The 23,594-nt window shown below is 48.7% G+C and overlaps 1 protein-coding gene across 6 annotated transcripts in view; it reads left to right on the forward strand.

Moving 5' to 3' along the window:
- Nucleotides 1-23,594, forward strand: part of NTM (neurotrimin) — a 944,650-nt gene that overhangs the window by 746,544 nt on the left and 174,512 nt on the right. For all 6 annotated transcript variants that reach the window (XM_028528357.2, XM_036014146.1, XM_028528354.2 and 3 more), the window contains one exon: nt 10,626-10,858. In XM_028528357.2, the coding sequence (XP_028384158.1) occupies nt 10,626-10,858 (233 nt within the window). The remainder of the gene's footprint in view (nt 1-10,625; nt 10,859-23,594) is intronic.

Here is a 23,594-nt window from a genome sequence, read left to right on the forward strand (position 1 = left end):
GAGCCAGGCCCTGGGACTTGAATTTGTTCAAAAGTGGCTTATTAAGGAAGTGCTCCCTAGAGAAACCACAAGGAGTGGGTGGGGAGCAGGGCAGGGAGGGACAGGAAGCCAAGCAGAGGCTTGATTTCAGACAAGTAGCCACCAGGGTGAGACCCAGGCAGGTCCAGAGGGCGGGGTTCCACGCTGCCATTGTCAGCAGCTACCCACAGCCCCAGGGGACACGCCCAGCTCTCTGCAAGTGGGTGGCATGATGGGCCTCCCAGAAGTGTGGCATTTAGAAGCAGAGGTGCACAGAAACCTGGGGAGCAGCACAGGGACAGTCAAAGGGACCCGGGGGACTGGACAGACACTAACAACTGCAATGTCCAAGAAGGTGGGGACATCAATACAGGCCAAAGACCTGAGACCCAGGCCTGGCTTCCAGCCACCTTTCAGAGTGGGTTTTCCAGCTCCACATTTCAGCTCCCCCACCTTTGCACATTCCCACCTGTAGCCTGATCTAATGTGAGGCCTGGGACCCTGTTCTCTTGGGCAGGGGACCCCAACCCCTGGGCCATGGATTGGTAGCGGTCCATGCCTGTTAGGAACCAGGCTGCACAGCAGGAGGTGAGCTTGAATGCATAGGACTTGAATCACCCAGAAACCATCCCCCTCCACCCGGGTCCATGGAAAAATTCTCCTCCAGGGAAGTGGTCCCTGGTGCCAAAAAGGCTGGGGACTCCTGCCGTAGGGCTTTGTCAGCCATGGAGGCAGAGCATTAGGTGTGCCCTTCCCTTAGGTGACTGCACCTGGGAGACTGTTTTCTAGATCTCTCCTTCTGGACTGGCGAAGGTGCTTTTAGGGCTCTTTGAAGTCCTTAGTTCATGAGACAGAGGCAGCTGGTAGCTTGTCCGTTGCCCCCCCACCCCTGACATGGACCCCTCCCAGCAGCCACTCTGCTTTGTTATAGAGAAGGTGACAACACCGGAGAGGACTGCCTCGGTCAGTAGACCTCCTTAGCAACAAACAGGTTGGAGACATTGCGCTCCCCTGAGAGGGAGCTCTTCAAACAACCAGCTGTCAGGCGGACAGAAGAAGAAATCTGAGAAGAAACACGCTAACAGTGGAGGAAGGCCCAGGAGCTGCGGGGGCTGCGCAGGCCCCAGGGAGGCGGGTCCTTCCACTGGGAGTGTTTGTCTTTCTGGGGGATACACCCACCCCCTGAGGTATCACATCACGTAGATTAACTATCAGGAGAACTCCAATTACCTCTTCTGCAGTTAATTATTCTCATGCTTCCTTGTAATGAACGTTGGTTCCCATGGCCCTGGGGACCCCTCTCCCCACAGGCCTGCAGAGGAGGGGCAAGCAGAGGGGCCGCACAGCTGCTCTAGCCGCATCTCTGTGGGTTCTGTTCTCCCGGTGCCTCGTTCCAACCTCTCAGGTGGCAGACATGGCACTTTGTACCTGGGCAGCTGCTTCCCTGGGAGCACGCCGGCCACTCACCCCCCATCTCCAACTACCTCTTGGGCCCTGGGCAGTCACCTGAGACACAGTGGCACCACCAAGAGCCGATGACATGTGGCTGAGCCAGGTAGTGAGAACAGTGGGAAGGCCCCTGGACCCCAGGAGCCTGCCCTGTCACTGGGGAGTTCTGGCTTTATCAAGCTGTTCCTCCTTCCAGGGCACTGAGGGGGTTGGATGGACTGGGCTATGTCTTCTAAGGACAGGAGAGGACTGCTATGGTTTTCATCTGTAATGCTTCCATTTGACCTCTCTGTCCTTCCCCCAGTATGGGGCCAGACGTATCAGTCTCTGCAGTGAGAACCAGAGTGGAAGGCAGCCTGCCCGGTGACTGATCAGACCCATCGGGCGCTGGACTTCACACCTGCTGCAGGTGAAACACCAGCTGCGCTTGGGCCAGGCTGTGGTGTTGGTCTCCTGAGCCTTGAGGCTCTCCTCACGTCAGTGATGTTCAAGTCCTAAACACAAGCTGTGCTTGAGAGAAGACAGAGGGGCCCAGGTCTGGGGGCGGGGTTGAAACGGGTTTTCAACCAGGTGTTGGCACTGGAACAGACCCCAGGGATGGATGGTGATACAGGGTGACACACCTGCTGGCCTCCCTGAGGTGCTCGCCCGTGCACGCGCCTGCCAGCCCGGCACCTCGTTCTCGGCCATCCAGGGGCCTGGCCTGGGCAGAGCTTCCGGAAGCCTTTTGAGTGCGGTACAACATGCCTACTGTGCAGCCTTCAGCCCGGTGTACCCGAGCGAGTCCGCACTTCCGAGTGTAATTGTGAACTGTGTCTGGATCACTCAATTAGCAGTGACCCCCGCCCCTACCAACTAATGGCCTCCAGGCTGGCTCTAACTTCTCCAGGATGAAGCCTCAGGTATGGGCTTCACATGGTCCAGCTGGTGAGGACAAAATTGAAGACAAAAAAGAGAAGAGAAAGAGATTATAGGCAGAACATTTGTTGGAATCCCATTTCTTCTCCCAGCCCATGCCTGCCAGGGAGAACCCCTCTCCCCGTCCCCCAGGGAAGAAAGTGACAAGCTTTTGTGCCTTTTACAACCATCCATATGTAATTTTTTGAGGTAACCTCTGGTAAGTTCTTCATTTTGGTTCTCTGGTCCTTCTGGTGTCCAGGATGAAGTAAAGTCTTTTATGTGGCATATAGTGCTACCCGGAATCACCAGGGTTCCCGGAGGAAAAGGTGGTACACTCAGTTGGGTAATTTGAGGAGAGTTGAGGTTAATAAAGTGGCTACTTACAAAGGTGTAGCTCAGTGAAGGCAAACTGCAGGGGGTAGTCAGGACTGGGGCTGGTACAGGGGGGCATTTTTAACACCTGCAGGTCTGAAGGGGTAAAAGGAGGAGGCCTCAGCTCCCACCAGAAGGAAAGGGCTGTGTGGACAGGGCCCCAGGCCAGCAGCTGTGGTCTTTGAGAGAGGGACGTAGGCGGCCTGCGGCAGACCCTCCCCTACTTCCTCCACCTCATCTCCTGCCACTGCACCCCCAAGTCCCACTCTCTCTGCTGGACACAGCTGGAAGCTGGAGGACTGGGAGCCTGGTGATGGGACCTTGTGCAGCTCAGGTCAGTGTGCCGTAGAGCATGGGGACGAAGACTGTACTAGTTCAGTGGCTTCATCTCTTATGACTTTCGTCCTCTCCCAAAGCCTTGTTCAGATTCCCACCCTTCTGCAAACGTGTTTTCACAGCTCCATGGCGGTGCTTTGCTCCTGTTCTTCCCTCACCTGACATGCCCTGTCCTGCCCTCTGCTATTTAGCAAGCTCCTTCCAACCTAAATGGCCTCCTAAATTCTCCCAAGATCCAAATTGCCCTGGAAGTCACCAACAGTCCTTGGCACCCAGAAGCGCACCATAGTATGCACTTCCCACCCTGCCGGAGTGCCTCCTGTCACGAGAAGACGTAGCACGAACAAGCTGCTATCAGTACACACCAGGTGGAAGCAGGTCTGGAGAACATTTACGGAGGCTCGAAAATGTTTGCAGAAAAATGGTAGTTGAGATACAAAATAGTATTTAAAAGAGTGTTGATAGAGAGATAGGAATTTGCCTAACAAATAGTAAGGAAGAACATTCCAATGAATTGGAATGAATTCTAAAACCGAGCAGAGAGCACAGGTCCCAGTGAGCAGAAGTTCAATAGGCCAGATACTCGTCATGCCCAAAGCGGTGTGGGGTGGGAGGTCATTTGCTGGAGCCCAAGGTCAAATGGCAGGTGACAACCAAGGTGAATTCCCACTGAGCTCTCTCTCAGCACTTCTGGGCTCTCTCCCCTAGGAAATGTTGGTCTCTGTGAGGGGGTTCTAGAGACCCTTGTCTGTGTTTGGATGATTTTCAATATGTTAGGGAAAAAGTGGAAAGATGAGCCTCCGGGTGGCCTGGCTTTGGTCACCTAGGAAAAACACGAAGTCTCTATTGATTCTGTCTGTGGTCGTGTGACATGGTCAAGAGGCCTCTTTGCCCAGATCATTCTGAGTTCAGAGTCCTCCCTCGCCACATGGGTGTAACACACAGTTATTGAATAAAGAAATGGCTGTGGGAGCCCTGGTGACAAATGTGATGTGACCTATTGAGCAGTCCCCAGCCTCCTTCAGCATGTGAATTAGTATTGGGTTTTTGTCACCAGGACAAATCAAAATCCTGTGCTTTCATTTTAGCAAAGTCATGGCCCTCCTAACTCAGCAGAGTTTGTTTTCCGATTATGCAACTTTGACTCAGACGGGAAGGACACATGGGCAGGTGTGCTTATGGAGAACCCTGCTCAGAGAGCCACAAAGCCAAGCCTTCTTGTCATCTCCAAGAGAGTAGGGATATGAAGGGCATGCCTCTGCTTTTCTGATGCCCACAAGGAGTAGAGGGAGCTGTGTGCACTTGTGTTTGTAAATTCGAGTTGGTGGGGCATGCAGAGTAGATAGCCTCGTAGCCATAGCCGGGGCCTGCACTGCCCACAGGCCCCATGGCCATTTCCTCCTCAGCGGGTGGTGAAAGTGGAGATTTTAATCCAGAGTTAATGGGGGGACAGATATTTAGTGAGTGCTAACTTTGTACTCAGTACAACGTTGTGTAGGGGCACGAACGGTAAAGAAGGCATGGCCCTGCCTTCTGAGAACTCAGCATCTACTCAGCGGTGTCACATGTGCACACACCTAAGGTGGGAAAGCAGTTGTATGATGGATTGTGCAATCATACTGTCTGCCGGGTGTCCACTGCATACAGAGCGACGTATCTACATGAATCGTTCCCTATAATCTTCTCATTAACCCGAAGCAGGAGGACAAGTTATTTCCATCACAGATGAGTTAAATAGCTCCTAGTGAAGTGAGAAGACTTGGGGAGAAGCCGCAAGAAGAGAGCTGGGACTCGGATTCCCGCAGTCTGGCTAGAGAGCCTGTTCTCTTTCCTCTTCCCTGCCCTTCTCCAGGCTCCAGCCCGCTGCCGGCTGGGTGGACTCCGAGTGCAGCACGTGCTTTTGGCTGGGCCCTTCACTTCTATTAAGAGCGCCAGGCATGATCGGCCTTGCCAGAGTGCAATCGGTGTTTTTCTCTCTATGTAACCCAAGGCCTTTTTATAAATATCGAGATGATTTTAGATACCAGTAGGGTCAAAATGAGCACCCCCCAGTAGTGAAGGCTTCTCCTCCAATAAAGAGTTAAGGTGCAGTGATGTCTGGATTTTCGGCAGGCTGGTGATGAAGCAGCCTGGTTTGCCCGTTTGTTGGTTCCCCCCAGAAGCAGATCTGGAAGGTGCACCTGCCAACTCCACGAGCCGGGTGTTGGTATTTCCAAACCATCCGCTTGGTAATGTTTCTCTGTGAAGCTTGAGGGGAGGGCTGGGCACAAGCCAAATGCTCAGAGGAACTAGGCTTAGGGGCAGCTGGAACATTTCTGAGCGATCAGAGGAGATTGTGACCAGGTGCTGTGAAGGGTGGAAGCACTTATTTCACTGTAGTCTCCAGCCTGGCTTGAGATGTCTTGCTTTTCAAAAGCAGTTAAAGGGCTGTTTGACGGAAGGAATGGTTGAATTTCCCACTGCCTGGATCCATTACAGTCCTCAGACCTTCAGGCAGGTGTGATTAAGAAAGACCAAGTTTGGATTTTTCCCTCTTTCTTCAGTAACCTTTCTCGTTATTTCAACACATTTTTGTCTTCAGAAGAGTCCAAGCAACTTTGGCTCTATTTTTTTCAGTTTCCAGTGCCTCTCTCTCTTTCTTTTTCTCTCTCTCTCCATCTCACTCTAATCTCCTCCCAAACCCAAAATAACTTGAGGTGTCCTCATTTTCATGGTTTTATCTCTGCGGCACTCCTCCTGGGCTCGAGTACACATTGTTTGCTATCCCTCTGTGTGCAAATGCAGCGAGTGTAGTAAAGCCACTATTCCTCAGCCAGAGATCGAGGACAGAGAGGGCTGCATTTTCAGTGTTGGCACAGTCAGCGCAGCTGCAGACAATTGCAGGTGTGGCAGCCCTCTCTACCCTGTGCGGTACTCAGGTGCAGGATCCAGCACTGACACATATGGCTTGGTCCTCCCTGGTCAGTTACGTAGGAGGTTTTCAATCATCGAAGAAAGTGTGCTGATGATCCATGCAGGCTAGACATCTTTGATAACCTGTTCAAATATGGCAGGTCTATTTTGTTTAAGAAGAAATTTCTCCAAGAAAAGGAACAGAGTGCAGACAGACACACAGACTGAGAAGGGCATTGTGGCTAGCAGTGGGATGGTAAGGAGAATCCCTCCCAGGCTCTGAGTGTCTGTCTGGATCTTGCCAGGGTTTGCAGAGGTCGGGCCCTGGACTGTCCCTGGGGGTACACCCAGGAGGGGCAGGCTGCAGGTGTGGTGAGAGAGGACCCTCGCAGAAACACAGAATGCTGAGGACCATCTCCTGGAGGTGGAGCAGGAAGTGATTGCGAGTGGCATTGAGGCTGGAGCGGGGAAGCTTCCCAGGCAGAGGGGTGTTTAGCATTTGGGGAGCTGGGAGTCCCAGACCTAAATCCAGAACCATGAGTGTGCAATAGTTGTTTCCCTGTTTTTTGTTCTTGGTTTTGTTTTGTTTTATTTGTTTGTTTTGCCTGTGTGGCAGGATGGGCAGAGAGGAAGCTCAGGGTGGGAGCTTCTTATATCTCAAGATTTTGCGGGGGAAGGTGAGAGACTTTCAAGGTCTGAGCAGGGCCCTTGCAACCCATTCTCTCTCTGTTTCCCTTTCTGCCAGCCTCATGCTGAGCTGGGACCAGTTCCCTGAGGACAGGCAGCCACCTCCCACCACACTGCCCTGGGTTAGTCAGGGTGAGCTGAGTTTGCGGCCTTCCTTGCTCCCCGTGAATCACCTTCCTGAGGGAGATGTGACACCATGGTGCATTGCAGGGGTGATTTGGTAGGACTGGGTTAAGGGCAGTGTCTGCATGAAAGGGAGCCTGTTGACTGAACCCCCACCCCAGTCTTCTACCCCCACCAACCACAGCATTGGCCCTAGCTTCGAGAGCAATTATGCTCATTCTGCCTTTTTTTTTGTGAAGCCTGGGAGAATTGTCTCCTTTGCATTGTTGTTGAGACTCGATAAATGATACCGATAGATGGGGGCAGGTATGAGGAGGTGACAGGAGCTGGCGGCCAAGTTCCCTTTGTGATCCATCTCTACAGAAGCCAGCATTAATGCCGTGGAGACTCAGCAAGACTGATCTCCGGCAGTGACAGTTTGGACGTCTATACATGACCTTGGATGTGCCCAAACCATAGCTGAAGCTATGCCAGCATTTCAGTGTAGTATATCACAGGGGCCGCCTGACTGTGCTGAAAGTCGGCTGCCTTTGGAGCATTTGTGTATTTGCAAATGAATGTCTTTGGCCCTGGTGATACTGCTTCCGTACCAGTCAATTTCCAGTAATTAGACACAAGGCAGCCCAGGACAGTCCTGTGTTCAGCAGGGGGCTGTGCAATGTCCCCATTGTGGACATCAGGAACAATGACTCAGGCAGTTTATAGAGGTTGGTGATCAGCATTTCCTGCCCCACGGCCATTCACCTGGTATCTGGGCAAAGTTTCAGCAGTTGGAGGGAAAAATAACTAGGGTTCTGCCTCCCCAAACAAAGTGGTTATAAGAAACTTCTGCCCTGTAAAGTAATGGAAAACTGTTTCAAACAAGAGTCACTTCTTCATGTCCACTCGCTCTGCTGCTCTCCGTTTACCAGAAACCAGGTTTCTAAAACAGTGGTTTTTAAAGTGTGGTCACCAGACCAGGTCAGGGCCAGTCACCTGTGTTCATCTGAGCTTCGGGGTGATGCCAATGAATGTTGATTTAAATGTTAGAGAGCCTTTGGGAGTCTGATAAGGACATTGAAGACCACTGAATTTGAGGGGAAAAGAACAACAACTCTAGTTCTGAGTCTTGGTTCTGTAGCTTAATATCGGTGTGATCTTAATCAGTTTGGATATTTCCTAGCCTCAGTGAACCCCATTTCTAAACTGGCAATGATAAGTGAACTCAAATGATTTTTTGAGATCATAAAATAGTGTATGTAATAGGTTTGCTTGATATAGTAATAGCATATAGTAATATGCATTCAATAAACATTAGCCGTGAATATGAGTTTCACCAATTTCTCTGCTTAAATCCAAGTAAAATTTAGGGTAGGGACCTCCTTTAAGGTCATTAATACAAATAGCACCCCAGGTACTTTACTAGCAAAGCGAGTTGTGGAGTATGTTGTTCTTAAGGGATTTGAAACCGCTGTGGTTCCAAACCCACGTTTCAGGCGTGGCAGCCAAGAGGAGAGCCGCAGGTCTAGCGGGGAGGTGTGGGAAGGCGCATATCAGGTGCTTCCTCTGTCACCTCGGCTGTGCTTCTCTACCTCTGCATGCTCTCTGAGTGTGTGCTGAGCACGGTCAGCAAAGCCAAAAAGGAAGGCTTGGAGTACACCGCAGACCAGCCCAAACTTCATGTACATCTGGTTACCTAGGCATCTTATTAAGATGCTGTTCCAGCTCATTACTTCTGCAGTGAAGCCTGAAATTCTGCATTTCTAATGAGCTTCCCATTGATGCTGATCTGATGGTTTTCTGACTACACACTTTTATAGAGTGAGGTCCTTACTCAGTGCTTCTCAAACCTTAATGTGCGCACAATTCCCCTCTTGCTTTATGCTACTAAAGGAATGGTCCAGGGACCATCAGCATGCACATGCCTGGGAGATTACTGAAAATGCAGACTCTCAGGCCCCTCCCCAGACCTACCAAATCAGAATGTGCATTTCAGTAATTTCCCAAGTAGATTCATAAGCACAGTGAAGTCTGAGATCCACTCACATGGTGTCCTGCATTCAGAAGGACCCTCATCTTCAGTCATTAATAATTCTTGACCCAAGGGCTCTGCCTTTTCATTTCGTACCAAGTCCCACAAATTAGGCAGCTGGTTATGGGGATGCATCACTCTGTACCGGTGTTTTCCATACTCTGGTGTGTACATGACCTAACTGGAATATTAGTGAGAGTTTCACATTTTGGGGGTTCCTGAAGATTCTGAGTCAGTAGGAAAAGAGAAACTGTAACAAACCCCTCATGTGATTCTAATGCAAACGGCCCACCCCCATTTATAGACGTACTCCCCTGATCGTTTCCTGGGTAGGTCTTCTAGCACCTCCATCCTGTGTTGTTCCGAAAACACAGCGAGCAGCGGAGACCCTGCTGGACACCTGAGCCGAGACATTTCTGGTCGAGCAGTTTTCACCGCAGGAGCTCTCAGCAAGTCTCCCCACCTGCGCCCGAGAGGCCCTGCAGTGCTCGGGTGACATTTACACAAGTGTGAGCGGAAAGGATGCACAATACAGGATATCTCCTCTCGAGAGGGACCACCTAGGGAAGCTGGTGTGCTCAGCAGCAGCTCGTAGGCTTTTCATGGTCACAGACCATTTGAGAATCCCACGGAAGCTGTCAACCCTCCCCACTGAATAATCCCCCTTTGCATCCTGAGGAGCACACGGGACCAGGAGTTAGACAACCTGACTGAGGCGTCTGACTTCACTTCCAAGCTCTTTAACTGCGGGCAGGTCACCGGACCATCCCAAACCCCAGAGTCCTGATCTGTAAAGGGGAGACGGTCATCGATGTCACAGCTTTATCGCGAGAATCAAATGAGATGGTGCAAAAGAATATATAAATTTGAGGCACCACTGTACATACCGAGCTGTGTTGCTATTTCCAGCATTATAGCTGGGATCAGGACACGGGGTTTGTGAATCCAGCCTAAGGCCGCAGAACATGCTCGGTGTGCCGAGAGCAGGAAATGAATGCAGACAGATAGATGTGACGAGGGCTTGGCGAGAGTAGCTGGGAAATTTGAAAGTGTAGGAAAAGAGAAAGGAGCTTCAACATTTTAGGAACTCCAGATGCAAAAGTAAAAGAAAGAACATCTATTTTTACATGTGCAACCACTTTTGCGATTTTGGAAAATGTGTCTAGTCTCGCAATAATCGAACATTTCTGCCCTTGAATATAGTGAAGTTAAGTAGCAATGGTGGTAGCTCATATTTAGTTTTGACTTCAGAAGCCTTCTGTCAGAATTTGCTATTCTGAGATAAGAAAAAAAATATTTAGTAGCTGAAATGTGGGTCTCTGATCTAGCACATATTATCTGTGTGACTTGGGAAAATATTTAGTTTCTCTGTTCTTTAACTGCTTTTATCAGTAGAACCTCCCTCTTGGGTTGTAAGTCCTGAACGACTTCATACATCTAAAACACCTAGAAAGTAATCTGAGGGATTAGCATCCTCCACATCAGGGACGTCGTTGAGCAAAAGCAGGCTGGTTGTGCTGGAAGGGCCCAGCTGTTCTGGGTGTGGAAGATGCCTCTGGGTTGTGATTATGGATGGTTAGGACTATTGCAGTGACCCTGTGCTCGGCTGGTTTCAGAGCACTCTGAGATATCCAATGTGCTAAGGCTGTAATCCCATAAGACTTCTGCTGCCAAATTCCAGCAAGTACTATCCACCAGGAAGCAAACAAAGGACATTTCTGTGTGTATACTGGGGGTAGGGATTAAAGACAAGGCATAAAAACTCCCCCTGCCCTTGCCAGGGACCCCCTCTGATGGCTCCCAGTGTCCTGACTTGCCCATCTGGCCTTCCTTCCAGGTGCACAATTGACAACCGGGTCACCCGGGTGGCCTGGCTGAACCGAAGCACCATCCTCTACGCTGGGAATGACAAGTGGTGCCTAGACCCACGAGTGGTTCTCCTGAGCTACACCCAAACCCAGTACAGCATCGAGATCCAAAACGTGGACGTGTACGACGAGGGCCCGTACACCTGCTCTGTGCAGACAGACAACCACCCCAAGACCTCTCGGGTCCACCTCATCGTGCAAGGTAGGCAGCGCCAGGCGGGGTGGTGCTGGGCAGGGTGGTCTGGGTGGCAGCTGAGAGAGCCTGTGTTAAACTCCCTGACTGTGATCCTCAACAGGAACGAGTTCTGTTTGTTCCATCAGCCAGGACAACTTGCTAATTGTCATTTTGCCTTCAGACACTAAATTTTCAAATAATTTTCCCATTGAATAGGACTAGGACTTTTTTTTTTGCTTCTGTTCCAGTAATATATTTTCTCAGAAAATTATCTTCTAATTATTGCTTTGCTTGGTTTTTTTCTCCTCTAATTTTTTTTAGGTTCCAATTCTAAGCTGGCTTTATTTTAAGACCAGCACTTTAGGTCTGGCACTGTACACCTGCACACCCTCCCAGGGCCTTCGGAGGAAGCACAGCCACACACAGATGCTCCGAGCACCCACTGGGACGCATCCTTCACACCACCTGCACCACAGCCTGCTTCCCTCATCTCCTCTCACCGCCCAGCCCTGGGTCCCTGCCACCACATCACACCCCCGCAGCCTGTGTCGGATTCTCCATGTTTTGGGTTGCGCCCCTCAGCTCCAGCTTTTCAGAACTGTGTATTTGTTCTCTTTCTGCATCTCTCTTGGTTGTGCTTTCTCCATGTGTCCCAGAGCCCGGGGATGGTGCTTACCTTCCCCACGAAGCAGAACTGGTCCGGGGGCATTCACACAACACTTAATCGAGTGGACATATCCCTGACTAGGGAGTAAGAACTCAGAATCCCAGACGACTGCTTTTGGGCCGGAGCCTTTGGTCAAGTGCCTGTCTGAGCCTCAGGGTTTCCTTCTGTACAATGGAGTCAGTGTTGTGAGGAGCCATGGTGAGGTTTATGTTTTACAGGGACTGGTGTGTAAAGTACTTAGAAAAGGGCCTGGCACATATAAGATGTTAAGTGTTAGCGATTTCAAAAAACACTGTTGTTATTTTTTAAAATTCTTACCAGAGGATATGGAGGGTACGTCTTTTATTTATTTGAGAGAGAGACAGAATGAGAGAGAGTGAGAGAGAGAGAGACAGAGAGAGAGAGAGAGACAGAGAGAGAGACTTATGTAAGAAAGAAGTATTGATCGGTTGCCTTCCATTTGGGCCCCCACCAGGGATCAAACCCACAACCTATATTTGATGTATGGGATGACACCCCAACCAAATGAGCCACCTGGCCAGGGCCACTATTGTCATTATTTAACTCTTTAAGATATCTTCCACATTGGACTTAATACCGTGCTTTTTTATCTCAGGTGCCTAAGCCCTTGAACAAGCAGAGCCCGGCCCCTCTGTCCCTGTTTCTTTCCCAGTCCACTCCTCAGCTCCCTTCCTCCAGCTAACTGGCAGGTTCAGGCAGTACACGTCTCTTCCGGAGGCTCCTTCAGCCACCCTTTCCTCTCAGAGTGTCCAGGGAAACAGTAAAGGGTCTTGGTTCAAATGACAAGGGCAGGGCGGTGACTGGAAAAGGCAGGGGCAGATGAGCTGGTAGAGTGAGGGGGGAGCCAGCTGTGAGGGGGCGGGAGGGAGTGCAGCTGGGATGGTGGGCACGGACTGTGACCCACGAGGAGAAGAAGCCTCGGCTGCAGTGAGAAGAGTGTGGACACTGGCTCTGGTCAGGGACGAGGCCAGGGGGACGCTGGAGCCCCTCATGTTGTGTCAAAGCTTGGTCATACTAAGTTGTGTTATTTTTTTCTTTTTTAAAGATTTTATTTATTTATTTTTACAGAGGGGGGAAGGGAGGGAGGGGAAGAGGGAGAGAAATATCAATGTGAGAGAGAGACATGAATGGTTGCCTCTCATATGCACCCTGACTGGGCACTGAACCTACAACCCAAGCGTGTGCCTGGCCAGGAATTGAATCAGTGGCCTTTCACCTTGCAGGATGATGCCAAGCCCACTGAGCCATGCGGGCCAGGGCTACTTTTTTTCTTAGTCTGTATTTCCAAAAAGACATTATGATGGCTTTTTCTTTTTCCAGTTGTATAAATGAATATTTTTCAAACTGCCTGGTGCAAACAGCAGTTTTTAAAGGGAATAGAATCACATAGATGGTATCAGAGTGTATTGCAAACAGCAAAGTAGGTATTATTACATAAAATTTTGTGTCATTGAAAGTTTTTAATGGAAAATACATTTTTCTATCATGGATAGTTGGCCAGAAAGCCTTGAGAATGACTATTCTATGAGGCGTTTCCCTGAATGCTCCAGCAGCATCATTTCCAACCTACACCAGGCAGTGCCTCTGAAGCCAGCCCCCAGCCCCCAGCCCCCAGCCCCACCCCATACACACACCTACAGCTGAGAGCAGAACGCGGAGTGTTGACAAAGACACTAGGATGTGACTAATGCAGACATTTGCTTCAGGAAGCAGGGCTGTTATAAAACTGGTAAATGGAAGGAACCGTGAAAAATTCTGAAGCCTCCTTAAAAACAAAGACCACATTTTTATAATTTTTTTAAGCCCACACTCTCCTGCCCTAAGCACCCAGTGAGTGCCTTGTACGAAGTGAACATTTAGTGAGTGCTTATTGAATCCAATGGCTGGAGTTACGGCCCAGAGGCTTTATACAGGCTCAGAGAGAGAAGGCTGAGTGTGTGTGTGTGTGTGGGGGGGGGCGGGGGGAAGGGTAGGTGGGAGGGGGTGAGGGGACAGGGTCTGCATCAATTTTCACTCATGTCCAAGATAATGGAAAATGTCTAATCCCCAGCTCGGCGTTTCCATCCGTGAGTTGGCTAGGTGCCCTCTTAGCATGACACACCACCTCAAGTATTGGAATCTCATCTTGGGCTAATTTTCGAATGCTGATGGGTGTATTGATCTGGAGACAAGCCGGGTTAAAAAAGGCACTGGTCTTGTACATAGACTCAGCCCAGGCTAATCCGCTGTCAATATGCCTGGCCTGAGCATTATTGACACTTTAATGAATAGAGGACCATAGTTTTTCAGAGCCAACCTGTCCCCCCTCTTAAAAGCAATCAGACAAACTAAATACAGCCAGGCTCCCCTGTTTCTGTATTGGAAAGAGGATACATCACCATCCAGGATTTAAAAAGTATATGTATTTATCTTGGGATCATTTATTGTACCGAACATCAAGCCTAATTCCCCTGGTAGGAGCTGACTGTCTGAGTTCTGTCGAAGTCGCTGTTTAACCCCGAGCAGAATGCCACTGGAATGAAAGTCAGGCAGAGCTGGTTTTCACAATGGCATTGTGATCATTAAACACACACATGCACACAATAACAGCAGAAGAAAACACTCAACAGATACTCTGCCCAGGAGTATATGTATTTATGTATATGTAGGCAGCTTTATATATAAATAAACCCACACAGAAGGAAGGTAATGCATTTTTACAGCATCACACAAGCTGCTGAAGGCCTGGGATTGTGTCTTTTTCTCCTTACTATCAAACACACCTTCTGTCCCACTAGTTCTTGGTACTGGCATTTCTCTGTGTGATTCAATAGGCACATTTTTTGCTGACAGCCAGGATACCATCACTGCACCTGCCTGAATTAGCCCCATTGGCCCTTTGACCATGCCCTCACTCATTCATTCATTCACACAGTCAGTAATCTCTGAGAAACAGTTCTGGCTCCTGGCATGCTGGTCAAGCAATTAGCCTGTGAAGATGAATAAAAAATTGCCCTGGAAGAGTTAGCTCCCATTCGTGTACAAAGTTTGCCCAAATCATCCCCAGGAATCTATCTTCCCAAACCACAGCTCGTGTTGGCTGAATCCCATGCCGGGCACCGGCCTGCTGCAGACACTCGTGGACATGCCTGCAGTGCAGGTTCTCTTACCCTGTGTTGCCCGATTGGACATTTTAACAGAATTCAGAAATGACCTATACACATTTAGGCTGGTCTGGTTAAGCGGTGGCAGCTCTCCCAGCATTGCTGGGTCCCAGGCTGTTCGCCAGCTCAGGCACAGGAATGCAGGGCTCGGGCCTCCCCTTGGTTGCAGCAGCAAGCTTCATCCATGGTCCTCCCAACCTTCAGGACAGCGTGTCACTGGTGGCAAGTGCTGGGTTTTTGCTTTGTCCTCTAGAGTATTTTTTAAATGTGCTGATAACACTTTATATCCTTGTGGGAAAGGGAAATGCGTGTTTCTTTTTTTTTTTTAGGGGGGCATCTCTTTTTTCTCACTTCCTATTGCTGTTGGACTGTATCCTCCTCCCCCCACTTCACCCCCCCACCAGAAGAAAGCGCTAAGGCTGCCTAAGGAGCCAGGGTGGTTTCTAGAGGCCTTGCAGGGCAGGTCAAGTGTCTGGAGCATAAACTGGGGTCAGTCTGACCTGGGCTGTGGAGGAGAGACACTCTCTCCTATGCTGCAGCCACGCAGTGGGCAGCATAGGAGGACGGAGGGACGACTATTAAGTAGACCCACGGGTCAGCTTCAAACCACCAAGAAGTCGCTTGCATGGCCAGGATGTAAGAAAAGCCTGCAGGAAAAAGGTGACATGCTTCTGATTTGCACTCTCTGGGGTCAGCACGGAGTGGACGGGGAACAGGCTCAGGGCTGCAGGAAGAACACAATGACTCACACAGGACCAATGTTCTGAGCAAGCCAGGAACAGGGACAGCCTTGGTGAGGAGAGTGGCCTGGGGACAGTGTGGGAAGGAGACGGAGGGGAAGGCAGCAGGGGCTGGTGGCAAGATGGGGGTGATGAAAGGGAGACTGAGCTAAGTAGCTACTCATCCTAGGGTCTCTTTAAAATTAAATTTCAATGTGCTAAAACCAAATGACATTTAAAATGCACTTCTTCAGCCACACGAGCCTCATTTCAAGTGCTTCAATAGCCACATGTGACCAGGGATACTGCATCTGACAGTACAGATATGGAATATTCCCACCATTGTGGGCAGTTCTGCTGGGCAGTGCTATTCATCTAAGTGCTGCCCATTGCCATCCAGCAGGGGCTAAAGCAAGAGTGGGCGTCATTGACCCAAAGGGCAAGGTGCGCTGTAGAAAGAAGAAGGCAGTTTCGTAGAGACTATGGAAATAAGAAAAGATGGAGATCTTTTCAAGACAAGAGAGAATTGTTTAAAAGATGAAGGACTGGTGTTCCTGTGTTAACTAGGACAGAGAAGATGTGACTGAAGGAGACTAGACAGCATTTGGGACTGACAAAATTGGGGATGGGGGAGGGGAGTCCATCAGGAAGCTTGGATTTCCACGTTGGGACGCTGGGAGAGGTGGATGCTAAGGCATCTGAATGTCAGGTGGTAAAACAGCCTGTGGTAGCAAAGGTAGAGAGGGTCACACACCCAGACTGATGATTTTAAAATGCCTTAAAAATGTCACTCAAAATGAGTTTGTGAAAAGTAAGAAATGCCACCCACAGACTTGCGTGCCCAGTTACACAGCCGGAATATAAATTTCTGGGCCACAGCGAGGGAGATCTATCTAAGACTGATTAAAATGTGGGTCCAGTGTTTTCCATGCCTTTGACCTCAGGGCGTTCTGCTTTAGGAGTGTAATTAAGAAGAAGCTGCTTCTGTGGAGTCCAGCTGCCTGTTTTAACCCTTTTCCCCTCTGGTTGCTGCTGCCAAAGCAGGCTTCTCGGAAGATCTAAATTGGCCACATCCATCTCCTTTCTCCACATCTTGGGAAACACAGCGTGCATACAAAACTCTGTGACTCTGAATCCTTTGAGAAATTAAGGACAGTGTGGAGGACTTCTCATAGCCCTCAGTGGGCTTCTAAAAGCTCTTCTGGGGAGGTGCCATTGCTGCGGACACGCCCTGGGCTCTTCACAGGATCAGGAAGCTCCCCCCTTTCTAAGCAAGGCCTGGGGGGAATACCTGTGGGCTTTAAACTCACTCAAAGACATATTTGTGATACGACAAGGTAGAATATAGTGCTTTAAAAAATGGAGTTATTAGTGTAATAATAATAGTACTAGTACTAGTAATAATGAAAGCTTTTGTTCTCTTCCTTAGTTTTCCAGGCCTTATCATGGTCCCCTTTGTCACTGGAGCCTCTAAATGCCCCTCCCTTTTGTTTGGTGTAAATGAGTTTACCTATTTCTTCCTAGGCAGAATTAATCCGGAAATCCCTGCTATTGTTTGATAGTTAATAACCTGCCTTTCAGAGTCCAACAGCTTTGACTCTCACGTGAAAGGGGGCTTGGGCGGGGGCAGGGACTAGAGATGGGAGCAGGACATTGCCCACCTTACCTTTGCTGTTGGAATTCCAGAGAGAAAGGGAAGAGGTCGGGGAGATGCCCAGCCCAGGCCAGTGACACCTTGCTTTTACCTTTTGCTGTCTTCTGGTTCTGAGCCCACTCCTCTTACCCACCTGATCTGTATAATCGTGTTGCTCTCTAGTCCTGAATAATTAATCGACCTTGTCAAGCCAAACTCATCATTATGATGAAGAGAACGGGAACAATAACTTTTAATTTCTAGACACCTACACTCCATGGCCTCCCCTCAACCCTGAACCTGAATAAAAGGAAATTTGAAGCACAACATATCAAACAGAATAATGTGCTCTAATCCTTACATTGAAGGTGAAGATTTCTGTCCCTCCAGCCACATCACCCAGAAAACATCATGCCCTCTTAGCCCTGTGAGGCTTCCGAAGAGCTGAGCCAACCTTTGCCCCAGCTAATTCCCATTCAGCCTATGTCTTTGCCAAGTCCATGGTAGAGGGAAACATCTCCATCTAGTTCTGAATCAACAGAAGCCACCTTCTGACTACATCTGTGTCCTTCAGGGGTCAAGGACCATGAGTGGCAGTAGGTCCCATTTGCCATCCCAAACTGCTTTCCAAAGAATCTCTCCTCTCCCTGCCCTGTTCAAGAAAGAGATGAAAATGCACATGCAGGCTGCTCATAAGACTGTGCATATGAATTCCACAAACAATTAGAGGGTTCCTCGGAGCACCTTGGAGAATGACAAGGAAGTTGGGTATTTTATCTGAAATTGATTTACAGAATTTAGACAGCATGCAAATGAGGCAACTCAGTTTTTCCTGGTGAGTTTTATACTTTTTGATGCACTTCCTGACAATGCGGGGGGCAAAGTGTGTTCCTGGGTTTAGTAGCATTTCAGTAAACCCACGAAAACATCATCTGTCTACAAAGCCAAGTAGGGGAGTCTATTAAACTAAAGTCATCTGAGCAAATTGCTGTAGTAAAAGTCATACTGGTTTAATAACGGCATTTTCTGTGCTTTCTGGTAAGGCTGGGAAGGGTCCTTATATTTCTTCAACAGGTTGGAATATGTGGTATCTGCAGCCTGGTGCTGCCTGGTATGAACAGTAAATAACTATAGGTCCCCATGTCCAGGCCATTCACAGTATTTATGGCCCTAAGGAGGCAGGAAGCTCAGGCGACTCTGTGGCTTCGCAGCAAACTCAGGAGTTGGGCGGCATTGCTACTGGTAAGCAGTTAGAGCTCCCAAGGGAAGGTATGTAAGCAACCACAGAATTCTGATCTCTCAGGTGGCTTTCCCCAAGGAGCCTGAGCTGCCTCAGATTCTACTGCCTTAGGGCTGAGAAAAGTAACTCTGATTCCTCCACAATCATGTATCTCCACAGCAATCGAGGGAGACATGGCACCATTTTACCTAGGGGGAAGGACCAACATTTCCTACATGCTTCCCTTAGACTACATCCCCACGTCAGAAAACCCCTGTGATGTATTTAAGCTGAACTTAACTAAGGATGGAGTTCTTTTTCTGGTCTCATGACCCCCTGGTTCAGATCTGACCAATCCTAGAATCCCAGTTCCCAGAACAGCGCTCTCACTGCATACCCAAAGGTTTTGCTGGCCATGCCTGTGGGGTGTGTATAAAGGATATGAAAGGCAGCATCATTCATCTGAATGCCGTGACTGCTACAGAGAACTCTTCAGTCCTCAAAAGCTTCACAAGTCTCTGACCATTCTCTTCTTGCTGACGTGGAAATACCGAGCTTCTTAGGGCAGGGGGAGAAGTTGGTGACTAAGCCTCTCATCTGTTTGTTGTCACAGTGAAGACTGTCAACTGACAGGTGGCAATTGCAGTAAGTAGTATTGTGAAGCCATGTGCTGGGAACACAAAGATTCAGATAGAGCCCCTGCCCTGTGTAGCCCAAGAAGCAACTGTATGAACATATAAGTCTTCTATATGGGAGCAGGGATTAGGACACTTACACATACAAATGTTATGAATACACCAAGTGGGACTAATTGAATTTAGCTGCAAGATTAGGCAAAACTACAAGGTTGCATTTCACCAGGGTCTCCGATGGTGAGTAGGATTTTTCAGAGGGTGTGGAAAATTTGGCAGGAGCAATGGCACGTGCAAGGCCTGAAGGTCTGAAAGCGTATGGTGTATTGGAGGAAGAATGAGAACTCAAAGTGTTCGTGGGGCAAAAGCATCAGCCATAAAGCCAGAGAGCGAGGCTGCATTGAAGCCGGGCTTGGCCGCTTAAGAAGTAGTCGGCTTGTGTAATGTACGTGTTCAACACACACTTGGTTTCCCTTGATGTTCATCCAAAAATACCACTTCTGCTCTTCCTCAAGGAAGGTTGCATTAGATTGCTCTGGCCTAGGGCAGATATCCCGCAGGCTGACAGTGGAATAAAAATGACACATACAAATAAAGAAGGAAGAAATATTGGAAGGAAAGAGTATATCTAAACCCAGCTGGCTCTATGTCCCATGCAAGACAAAGATACAAAGGAGGAGACTGCTGAGGACTTCTACCACCAGGTCGTTTTTCAAATGCACTAAAATATATGCTGTATAATTGCAGTCACATTTTTCCCTCATAGTATGGTTAAGGTGCATGTGTTTGTACCCCAGTGAGAAGGACGCATAGTCCTGAGGATTTTGACTGTCATTATGGTGATAACCATACCAGAGAAGGTGAGGATGTTACTGAGGGTCACACAGCTGCCGGGAGGGGTCCTCAGTCTTCAGGAACCATGCAGTTGGCCCACCACCAGCAGCTGCCTCTCACTGCACCTGAGAGCCCACGTGCAGATGAGGAGACTCGGTGTTTCAGATGGGATGTCTCCAGGCTGATTTATGCAGGCTTTACAGTGTCACTGCTTGGAGTATATCTTAAGACTTACATTCCTGTTGAGCATCGTCGTGGTAAATCAGTGTCGAATGTTGGTACAATATCTAATTGGCTTCCGCTGGAGTTGGTGGAGCACAGCATTTTTCTTTTGCGAGATCTTCATTTCATGTTGTTTGAGAAAGAATTTATTGATTTAAAATTAGGACAGTTTAATTTGGTGGCATGTTTTCTTTATGTCTCAATTATATATTCATGTCTTTGTGGTAAACTCAGCTGGTGGGGAGAGTAAGAATTCAAAATAGAGGAATTTCACTTGGCAAATAGTGCTTTCTGCTGTGATTAATTGGGATCTGCACCGTGAACCCGGCGCTGGCTCCCTTGGGGCCTGAATAGTCTGGTACAAAGAAGTTAATTTCAGGATTTAGGAGTCCTGGGTTCCAGTCTGATCTTGACAATAAGTACCTGGAAAAATGACCTACTTCTTTAATTTATGTTACATTAGACATACTTTATAGAAGCCTTTGAAATATCACATAATCTACTTTGAAGAAAAGTACTCATTAGGCACAGGGAAGCTGGGCACCTCTACATATTAGCAGCCTTCATTTTTCTAACCATTTGTTAGCAATAAAGGTCCTCAGGCTCTGCTGTTTATCTGATGTTGGCCAAATGCTCTGTACCGAGAATTCATACATATCCTGTGGCTCATGTGGGGCCCCCTTCTCCAGGATTTCCTGAGATCGCATCCCCTTTTCCCAGCCCACTTCTGTCCTCGGAACTCCAGTGTCCCAGTTTTTGCCCTGCTAACCTGATGATGCCCCTCCACTCTCTTGCCACCATCTCCTTTGTTAATCAAAATTCCATTTGGACCAGTTTTCCAGCAGTCTTACAGCACAGTGGTCTTGGAGTTCAGAGAGGGGCATTTATGCTAATGCTGCCCCTTCTCTAAATACCCAAACTGTCCAAGCCTTTGTTCCCCACCCTGAGAAGGGAGATGAGAAATTTTAATTTTTTTCCTCTCTAACTGATGCAGAGACTACCATGTGTCAAGTGTGAAATACTAGTTAGGACAGATAATAAGGTGGATGAGACTGGTCCCTCTGATCAGGATACATAATGTGGGTGGGGGCAGCAGGTCACTCGTCAAAGGGGAGCTGCTGTGCCCTTCCTGGAGGAATAACTGGAAGGGCCTCCCCAAGCCTGATGGCAGGGCTTGGGGTCTGGCAGGGCCAAACACACAGGTCTTTTGAAATGGATGGTCTGCCATGTTAGTTCTAAGGTGTCAAAATGAAAATAAAATAGCTAGCGGGCTCACACCCACCCTGCTTTCCATCACCCATCAAAGTGATCTTTGCAAACCTGAATTCGATGGTACTTTTAAGACTCTGCCTTAATCTAAGACAGCCAGTTCCTTATCAAGGCCTGGGATGGGCTTCATCTGCACTGTTGGTCCACACCGCTCCTGCCTCACCCTTCTTTCTCATTTTATTTTACCTCCATTATTTTCTCTGGTTATGGGCTCCTTCTACAGTCTCTCTTCTCTGCCTTGCACACTCCTCCTCTTTCCACTCAGTTAACCCTATTTATCCTTCAAATATTAACTGAAATACGCTTCCTTAGGAATGCTTTCTCAAACCTGTCCCTCCTAGGTTAGCGGCTCTCCCACCCCCACCCCGATTTAGAGCTGTGAACTTTGCGTTTCATGCCACAGTTGGCATTTGTTTCTGTGATTAGATGATTATGGCTGGAGCCTCCTGAGGGCAAGAGGCCTGTGTGCTTCCTCAGTCTATCCTTGGGGCCTGGAACTAACAGTGGCTCACCGCTACTTGGGTAATGAGTGTACCTTCTTTCTCTTCCCCTTCCCTTCCCTCCTTCTCATTCTTCTCCATCATTAAGCAAAGTAATTCAGTGTGTTGGGACTGGCTGTGGTAGGCTGAGTATGGGTACTCAGAGTGATCAGATTCTAATCCTTGGAATTGTGAATATTGCCTTATATGGTGTCATCTTCACATATGTGATTAAGTTGAGGATTTGAGATGGGGAGAGTGTCAGGGATTATCCAGGTGGGCACTAACTGTAATCACCTGTATACTTACAAGAAGGAGGCAGAGGAAGGCTTGATACAACATACACACAGAGAGGAGAAGGTGGTGTGAATGCATATGGAGCAAAGAGAAGGACTCAGAGTTGCCTGGAAGGCTGGAGGCCTGGAAGACTGGAGTTATGTGGCCATGAGGCAAGACATGTCAACAGCCACCAGAAGCTGGAAGTGGGGTGGAGCAGGTTCTCCCCTGAAGCATGCAGAGGAAGTTTGGCCCCTTGGGTTCAGCCTAGTAAAACTGAGTTTGGACCTTCTGGTTTCTAGAACTGTGAGAGAATAAATTTCTGTTGTATTAAGCCCTAAAGTTTGTGGTAATTTGTTACAGCACTCACAAGAAACTAATACTAGCTTTCAATATGCTTAATCCATGATGACTGGAAATCAGAACAAGTTGGTATTCCAAATCTGCTAGAAATTTTGCTTTGACCATTATGAGATGCAGTAAGACTCACCTTTGGGGAAGACCAGTTTTTATTATTTCTGTTTAAAGAAGTCTATTTGGAGATCCTACATGAAGACTCTGCTTTGGAGATCAATACTAAGCCTATACCCTTTTGATGTTGACAATGACTGCCCCTGGGTCCACAGGGGAGGGGGGAAGATCACTTACGGCCACATATGATCCTAATGGAAGGAGAGTGATGTTGCCTCTCATGGGGCCTCTCAAGGAGGTTTGGCTGGGGTACCGGGACTGCAAGTGATGATAAAATTGCCAACTGTTCTCTCGTTAACTGGGAGAGGGGCTGCTACCTGGATTTGACCACTAGCACTTGTCTCACAGGCGTCTCCAGTGCAAAACATTGATACACAGTGGATCTCTTGAATTCAAGCCATCTTTTCCAACTGTCCCCTCACCCTGACCCCAGTAAATGGCAACTGCATTTTTCTTGTAGCCCATGTCAAAAGCCTCATTGTGGATCTCGATGCCCTCCTTCTCCCACACTCTTCCTCAGCCTTGAGTATATTCTGTTGGATTTGCTCCATTCTGAAATTCATCCAGAATCCTGCCACTTATCCTATCCCCATATTCTTCTTCATCACCCTGTCCCCAGCCACCACGATCCCTTGAATACTCTGCAGCAGCTACCCGTGTGCTCCCCATTTTTCGCTCCTGCTCCCGTCACCAGTTCTTCACTCCCTGCTGCAGTGCCTGCAGGCTGCCATTCCCCCAATCAGTGCTCACCTTCGCTTATGGGCTCACTCAAGGGGGAGCCCAGAGTACTTCCCATGGCCTGAATCCTAACACCATCTGGCCCCCAGCATCCTTCTCCCCCTTCCCTTCCCCCTGTACACTCCCTCTTTCTTACTGTTTGTTACTCCTTGGTGTTCTTAGAATATGACTAGGAGGCTCCTACATCAGGGCTGTGCAGCCCCCTGAGGTACCTGCTGGTACCTGCTGGTACCTGCTGGTACCCGATGCCAGGTTCCCCTGGTTCCTGCTTCTCTTCTTTAGGTCTCTGCTCAAAGGTCACCGTATGGGAGGCCTCTCTGACAGCCTATATAAAATAGATCTCCCCACCCCACCTCATCACTCCCTAGTTCCTTCCTTAGTTGTTTTTCTAATACAGATCACCTACAGGCATGATGTGGGTTTACATCTTTAGAAGTTGT

The sequence above is a fragment of the Phyllostomus discolor genome, chromosome 13 (genome assembly GCF_004126475.2).
Source record: "Phyllostomus discolor isolate MPI-MPIP mPhyDis1 chromosome 13, mPhyDis1.pri.v3, whole genome shotgun sequence".
Taxonomy (NCBI): domain Eukaryota; kingdom Metazoa; phylum Chordata; class Mammalia; order Chiroptera; family Phyllostomidae; genus Phyllostomus; species Phyllostomus discolor.